We start from the raw sequence: 8381 nt of genomic DNA, 5'->3' as shown, positions 1-8381 counted from the left end.
AAGAAATATAACACGATATTTTAAGGTGGTTATCTCAACTGGATATCGTCCTTGAACCCCCTCGTAATAAATAACAAAATGATATCAATAATCAATACCGCAATCTCAGTTATCTGGTATCTATTCCATATATCCTTCGTGCCAAGAAAGATTACGTGATACCTTAAGGTTATCTTAGGAGATCGTCCAATAATACGTTTGCCCTTACCTGTCATCAAGACCTGCCTGCTGTTAGAGCTGAAGCAGGGAATCAATGCCAAGTCGAAGTGAGAGTGCCGTTGGTGGTGGTAGGGGGAGGAAGGCCTCAGGCGATAGATGGGGGGGTACTATAGTTATACGGTGGTGAGGGGTGTGTGTGTGTGTGTGTGTGTGTGTGTGTGTGTGTGTGTGTGTGTGTGTGTGTGTGTGAGTGCGTCTGTGTGTGTAGGGAAATGTTAATGAGAACGCAGTGTACCATTTATAGCGGTGTATTGTACAGTAGTAAAGCCCCTCAGTTTATTTCACTTTAAAACGTAACATCCTCACCCTCCCTAAGGTAGCGTTAAGGTGTTTAATATTCAGGTGTAATAAGCTGGGGTGCTAATCTTCAGGTGATCCGTCTTGATTTATGGTATTAGTGTATTCAGGAACCGTAGGGACAGCAGGTGTGGGTGTACTGTGAGGTGTGTGGTGGGTGTGGGTGTGCTGTGTGTGGTGGGTGTGGGTGTACTGTGAGGTGTGTGGTGGGTGTGGGGTAGGTGTGTGGTGGGTGTGGGAGGTGGTGGGTGTGGGTGTACTGTGAGGTGTGTGTGGTGTGTGGTGTTCTGTGAGGTGTGTGGTGGGTGTGGGTGTGCTGTGGGGTGTGTGGTGTGGGTGTACTGTGAGGTGTGTGGTGGTGTGGGTGTACTGTGGGGTGTGTGGTGGGTGTGGTGTACTGTGGGGTGTGTGGTGGGTGTGTGGGTGTACTGTGTGGGTGTGTGGTGGGTGTTGGTGTGTGTGGGTGTGTGGTGGGTGTGGGTGTACTGTGAGGTGTGTGGTGGGTTGTGGTGTACTGTGTGTGTGGTGGGTGTGGGTGTACTGTGGGGTGTGTGGTGGGTGTGGGTGTTCTGTGAGGTGTGTGGTGGGTGTGGGTGTGTGTGGGGTGTGTGGTGGGTTGTGGGTGTACTGTGAGGTGTGTGGTGGGTGTGGGTGTACTGAGGTGTGTGGTGGGTGTTGGTGTACTGTGAGGTGTGTGGTGGGTTGTGGGTGTGTGGTGTGTGGGTGGGTGTGGGTGTGCTGTGAGGGTGTGTGGGTGGGTGTGGGTGTACTGTGGGGTGTGTGGTGGGTGTGGGTGTGCTGTGAGGGTGTGTGGTGGGTGTGGGTGTACTGTGAGGTGTGTGTGGTGGGTGTGGTGTGTGGTGTGAGGGTGTGTGGTGGGTGTGGGTGTACTGTGAGGTGTGTGATGGGTTGTGGGTGTACTCTGGAGGTGTAACAGCAGGTGTAGATAAAGCTAAAATTATACACCCATAAACAACATTCGTATAAAATGTAACAAAGACATATTCGTTTATGACGTAATAAAATGTAACATTATTTAGGTAGGTAATTATGTGTACAAACAGTCACGTTCTTACTACACCTGTCACACCTGTAATAAAGTTTACCGGAACAGAAGCAATACTGTGACTTGCTTAATTATTAGTACAACACACACACACACACACACACACACACACTTGTTCTCCCGGACTCACGATAACGACCCGGTCGTCATTTCCGGGAAAACAAACAAAATGCTTTCATTAATTTTGTGCCAAAATAATAATGTGTAAAAAAATAAAAGAAGGATTTATGTGAGTACTAAAATTAAACGTTAAATATATTCTAAAGTAATGTGTGTGTGTGTGTGTGTGTGTGTGTGTGTGTGTGTGTGTGTGTGTGTTTGTGTGTGTGTGTGTGTGTGCACAATAGACATTACCATCTACATACACTACCATACACCCGCTTTAACCCTCTAAAATAACACCTTTAACCATAATAAAAATAACACAATATATGTATCTACAAATCCTCTTATTTATATGAGATTAATTACCATAATTGCCGTGATCAAATTCACCTGTAAACTAACGACCCTATTTCTGGTTCACTGCCCTATTAACCTCCACTAATATATGGGTAAACTTTGGGAGTAAATCTACCCCGTTATATGTGATACAAGAGGCGCCAGGTGTTACTGTTTGTTCACCCAAGTTTGTGTTTGTGTTGGCAGGTTATGGATGCCTTAACACATGAACCTGTTGTTGTAGGGTGTGAGGTGGGGGTGAGGGTGGGGGGTGAGGGCAGGGGATGAAAGATGGGGGTGGGGTGGGATGGTGGATGAGGGTAGGGGGTGAAGGTAGGGGATGGTGGATGGGGGTGGGGGGGGGATATGGGGAAGGTGGGGATGGATGGGGTGGTGGGTGGGGATGGTGGATGAGGGGTGGGGGGTGAAGGTGGGGATGGTGGATGGGGGGATGGTGGATGGGGGTGGGGGTGAAGGTAGGGATGGTGGATGGGGTGGGGGTGGGGATGGTGGATGGGGGGTGGGGGGGTGATGGGGTAGGGGATGGTGGATGGGGTGGTGGGTAGACGGTAGGGCTTAGGGGTGGAGGGGGTAGCGGGGGTGAGGGGTAGGGGGTATATAAGTTGATGTAAGGGATAATAGATGATGTGTGATTTGATAGAAGAGAGAGAAAGAGAGAGAGAGAGAGAGCCGACCTTTAATTCAATTGAATATTTTAACACAACCTTAGAGAGAAAAAGAGATGTAGGGAGACAGAAAGAGAGAGAGTGAGGGGCAAGAGGAGGAGATAGAGAGAGTGAGAGAGAAAGTGAGTGAGAGAGAGTGAGTAAGTGCCTCCAACGCTCCCCTTCAAAGGAGTTTTACTTCGCTTATTTTTGTTGAACGTCGAGGATTTTGTGGTAAGAGTCGAGTGGTGGTAGTGGTGGTAGTGGTATTGGTGGTGGTATTTGTGGTGGTAACGATGGTGTTAGTGGTGGTAGTGGTGGTAGTGGTGGTAGTGGTATTGGTGGTGGTATTTGTGGTGGTAACGATGGTGTTAGTGGTGGTAGTGGTGGTAGTAGTAATGGTAATGGTGGTAGTGGCAGTAGTCGTGTTATTAACGATGGTGGTGGCGGTGGTGGCGGTGGTGGTGGTGGTGGTGGTGGCGTGGCGGTGGCGGTGGGGGTGGTGGTGGTGGCGGTGGTGGTGGTGGTGGTGGCGTTCCCGGATCTTGTTTTCCATCTTTCTTTTTTTCCTTCATTTTGATTATCTGTTTTATCCTTCCTGTCTCAAACTCTCCCTTCCTGTTCATTTTCCCGTCAGTTCTGTCTCCTGTACCTAACTCTTATATCCCCTTTTCTACTTTCTAGCTCTACTCCTTCCCCTCTTCTCATCTTTCACCTCTTTCTCTCTCTTTCTTTTATATCCTCTCCATTCTATCCCCTCTTAACCTTTCTCCCCCATTTTCTTCTTCCTTTATATTTCCCTTTCAAGTACCCTCCTCCTCCTCCTCCTCCTCCTCCTCCTCCTTCTCCTCCTCCTCCTCCTCCTCCTCATCCTCCCCCTTCTCCTCCTCCCCTTCCTCCTTCCTTCCCTTCACCCTCTCCTTCATCCCAGGCAACACACACCACCTGACACTCAATAGATTATAATTCACACCTGTCCTCATCTTCCAGGACGGATATTATACCTGTGTTCCATTACAGTGTTAAGTAGAGCTTGTGTTTATAAGTGGGAGGTAAGTAAGCGTCAACTCATATGTCATTCATTGTAAAGTAGAAGAAGAAGTTTAAGTTGGTATTATAATGTAAAGCATTATAGTGTATGGTAATATAGTATAGTATTATAGTATTATATAGTTTTAATTATCACGCCGACATATATAACAATAGCAATGTACTCAGGAGGCTAAGAAATCATACTCAAAGGGTTATTTCGTCGTACTCAAGGGGTTAAGTCATCGTGCTCAAGGGGTTAAATCATCGTACTCAAGGAAATAAAACAACTTACACAAAAACTCAATTCATTATATTCAACATTAACACCAAAAAGAATACTTTCAACCCACAGACAAACAGACAGACAGACAGACAGACACGGGATCCACAACTACAGTAACAGTTTAGAACAATATTGGCAGTTGGTCCCACTGACACACTTGTTGATAGTGAGAAATATAAATGAGGGAATGAAGACTAACGGTCACCAGGGTTATGTTGACCACACTTTACACTGATCCAGCATTTGGAAGAAGCCAACATATATATAATGTCTTTGTGGCTGGATGGGTGAGTGGGTGGTTGGGTGGCTGGTGAGGGGTCGATTATGTGTCAATAAAAACAAATAAAAATGGAAGTTAGGTTAAGTTAGGTTAGGTTAGGAATGAAAGAGAGAGACACAAGCCATTTGTCTGGTCAGAAGTCAAGTTAAAATTCGCCCACGTCTCCTGCAGGCTCTTCGTCAGCAGCCCACGAGCTGAGGGTGAGCGAGTTACTGCCCACGACGGAGCAGTACCTCACCTACGATGGTTCTCTGACCGTACCAGCGTGTTATGAGACGGTCACCTGGATACTACCAAACAAACCGCTATATATCGCCTTTAGTCAGGTAAGTGTGCGTGCGCGCGCGCGCGCGCGCGCGTGTGTGTGTGTGTGTGTGTGTGTGTGTTTGACAGGTGGCAAAGGTGAATCCTGTATATTTTTAACTTTTGTTATGCCTGCCTGTCCGCTTGTGTGTCTGTTTCTTTCAATCTTTGTCTGGACCTGTCAGTGTTTTTGTCTGACAGTGCCTGTTTTTTGCCTGTCGCTGTCTAACTATCTGTCTTCGTCTAGATACCTGTCTCTCTGCTTTTCTGTGTTTGCGTCTTGGTTGCGTTTGAATATGTCTGTCCATTTCTCTGTTTGTCTTTTACTAAACAAATAAAATACAAACAAAATCTCTCTCTCTACTAAATGTATATGACAAGTCTCTCTGGGGAATGAGTATAGCAAATCCTTCAGCGCAGTGACCCATAACAAACCAATCTGCACAGTGCATAGAATGAGAATTTCAGTGACGTATACGTCCAGTAAAGTTACTTGTTCTTCCTTCGACAGATGCGCAGTCTGAGGCGACTCAAGCAGGGATCGTCTGACTTCCGCAGAAACGCGCCCGTGGCCAACAACTTCCGACCCCTGCAGTCTGCGCATCACCGCACCGTCCGAACTAATATTGACTTCGCCGCAGACAGCGAGGTGAGAATGCGGTGCGGTGGGCGTAAGTGGGTGGTACGGGGTGTAGGTGGGTGGTACGGGGTGTAGGTGGGTGGTACGGGGTGTAGGTGTGCAGTACGGGGTGTAGGTGTACAGTACGGGGTGGAGGTGGGTGGTACGGGGTGTAGGTGTACAGTACGGGGTGGAGGTGGGTGGTACGGGGTGTAGGTGTACAGTACGGGGTGGAGGTGGGTGGTATGGGGTGTGGGTGTACAGTGCAGGGTGTGGGTGGGTGGTGTGGGTGTACAGTACGGGGTGGAGTAGTGCAGGGGTGTAGGTGCAGCACAGGGGTGTGCAGTGCAGGTGTGGGCACAGGGTGTGGTGTACAGGGTGGAGGTACGGGGTGTAGGTGTACAGTACAGGGTGGAGGTGGGTGGTACAGGGTGGTGTACAGTGGGTGCAGTGCACTGGGGGTGTGTAGGTGGACAGTACAGGGGTGTGGGTGGGGACAGTACAGGGTGTGGGTGGACAGTGGGGGTGTGGTGGACAGTGGGGTGTGAGTGGACAGTGCAGGGGTGTGGGTGTACAGTACAGGGGTGTAGGTGACAGTACAGGGGTGTGGGTGGACAGTGCAGGGGTGTGGACAGTACAGGTGTGGGTGTAGGCAGGGGTGTGGAGTGGACAGTACAGGGGTGTGGGTGTGGGGTGTGGGTGGACAGTACAGGGTGTAGGTGGACAGTACAGGGGTGTGGGTGGACAGTACAGGGGTGTGGGTGGACAGTAGGGGTGTGGGTGGACAGTGCAGGGGTGTGGGTGGACAGTGCAGGGGTGTGGGTGGACAGTACGGGGTGTGACAGGTGTGGGTGGACAGTACGGGGGTGTAGGTGGACAGTACGGGGTGTAGGTGGACAGTACGGGGTGTAGGTGGACAGTACGGGGTGTAGGTGGACAGTACGGGGTGTTGGTGGACAGTACGGGGTGTAGGTGGACAGTACGGGGTGTAGGGGGATTGACTAACTCCTTGAGTATGATGACTTGATGACTTACGGACTTATGTTATCGTACTCAAGGATTTATGAATTTGAGAACAAAATATAAATGCGAATGAGTTGGGAATATTTAAAGAGCTAATATTTACTTTTTACACTTAGTTAAAATCTTTGACTTGTGTTTATAATGAAAACTTGAGTTAATTTATTTAGAATATCTCACAAACTATAATACGTATAAACACTCATAAACATAATGTATATACTTAAGAGTCTGACCTTAACGCTATATACATCTCATGGATCTGCATATTTAGATAAAAGTCATAAATATCGTCTTTTTCTCTCCAGGGGAAAAAGTGTTCCGTGTCGGAGCCGCGATTCCATTATCAAGGTGAGTCATGTTGTCTCTCTTCTACACGACGTAAAGTAAACAAAGGTACGACTCTCACCCCACAGGTCATTATCTGGGCTGAGTTAGTAGTGTAGATGAGATATTTAATTCGTTGAATGATATTTATCGCATGTGAATATTTATAACTAAACTGTTATATAGATGTGTGTGTGTGTGTGTGTGTGTGTGTGTGTGTGTGTGTGTGTGTGTATAGTGTATTTAAGTGCCTGTATCTTTCTCGTAAGCTAACACACACATTCTCTCTCTTGCAGCTAACGATTGGCTCAACTCCTGACCAGTAGTTCGGCAAGAAAAATGTACATACACTGTCAAGAATCGTCTGGATGTTTGTTAATACTGTAAATAGCTTTCCAGCATTTGGCATATATTTTGTTAGCATGACACGTGTTAAGGTCGTCTGCCCCGTGGACGACGAGAACACATACCTCCGGCAATAACTTAATATCCAATATATGATGTTTACATTTGTGGGTCATCTAAAGGACGGACACACCACCTTATTTCACCTGATGATTACCTACACGGACGATCACTGGACCTGATCTCACCTAACCTAAACTAATGTTATGTAAACCAAATTTAACCTAATCAAACCTTACCTAACCCAACTAACTGCTAATCTAATTCAACCTAACCTCACGCTAATTGAACCTAACCTAACCTAACGCTAACGTAACGTAACTTAACCTAACCTACGCTAATCTAACCATCCCAGGTAGCGTTAGGGAGCTTAATCCTTAGGTGAAATAAGCAAGGGCGTCTACTCTTAAAGAGACCCCAGTTTTTCATATATAGACAAGCGTGAATAAAAAATCGAGCGAATTTGTTGATGTTGACAAGTCTCACGTTTAGTCTTCTGTATATTGACAGAAGACTGAGAAAGATGCCCAGGTGTAACACATGGAAGTGTAACCCACGATGACTGACAGGATAACATGAACCCTTGAGTAAGATGATCTAATACCTTGAGTACAATAACATAAATACATGAGTACTATAACATAAATCCTTGTGTACGATGACAAGTTTTTAATATTGAAATTGCGTACGATGATATAGTACCTTGAGTACGATGACAAGTTTTTGAATAGGCTAACATGAGCTTGAGTACGATGTTATAATATCTTGACTACGATAACATTGAGGGGTTAATTCATCATACTCAAGGGGTTAAAAAAAATCTCCGTTTCAACATCCACTCAATCAGTTACATTAGAAGACGCCATTGTGTTAAATTTCTACAGCAGGTCTTTTAACGTGGCATAGATCTTAAATCACAAATACCCTATAAGAAAAAAATATATTCTGTGTGCATTAAGTCACATAAGATTCATTATTGATGTTAAGAGTGACCGAGAAAAAATCAGTGAGTGATGTTATTGAAAGTGACTATAAGATGCTGTTGTTGTTTTTGTTGTTGTTGTTGTTGTTTATGTTCTGTTGCAGTGTTATTATTTTGTTATTGTTTGTTAGACATTTGTTTGTAATTGTCTTTATTATTGTTTTGTTTTCTTATAGTTCTGGGGTAATGAAATTTATAATATGGAGTTATAAAAGTATGTAGTGATGTTTGGATACACACACACACACACACACACACACACACACACACACACACATACACACACATACACACACACACACACACACACACACACACACAAACTAAATTCTAAAACACGTAACTTAATAAAACTTGTGACATCAAATTTCATCTACAAATGAAGATAAAATACCAGAAATTCGTTGTTGTTGTTATTGTAGTGAAGTAAATCAGGTTTATT

The 8381-nt window shown here is 45.7% G+C and overlaps 1 protein-coding gene across 1 annotated transcript in view; it reads left to right on the top strand.

Moving 5' to 3' along the window:
• LOC121876194 (carbonic anhydrase-related protein 10-like) overlaps positions 1 to 7188 on the top strand; it is a 103082-nt gene extending 95894 nt beyond the window's left edge. Inside the window, exons 7-10 of the mRNA XM_042381163.1 lie at positions 4455 to 4609; positions 5098 to 5235; positions 6534 to 6576; positions 6849 to 7188. Of these exons, the coding sequence (XP_042237097.1) occupies positions 4455 to 4609; positions 5098 to 5235; positions 6534 to 6576; positions 6849 to 6871 (359 nt within the window). The 3' untranslated portion in view covers positions 6872 to 7188. The remainder of the gene's footprint in view (positions 1 to 4454; positions 4610 to 5097; positions 5236 to 6533; positions 6577 to 6848) is intronic.
• Positions 7189 to 8381: the final 1193 nt, after the last annotated feature.

Source organism: Homarus americanus, unplaced genomic scaffold (genome assembly GCF_018991925.1).
Source record: "Homarus americanus isolate GMGI-L3 unplaced genomic scaffold, GMGI_Hamer_2.0 scaffold33468, whole genome shotgun sequence".
Lineage (NCBI taxonomy): Eukaryota > Metazoa > Arthropoda > Malacostraca > Decapoda > Nephropidae > Homarus > Homarus americanus.
The sequence above is the reverse complement of the archived record's forward strand: the minus strand, read 5'-3'. Positions and strand labels throughout refer to the sequence as shown.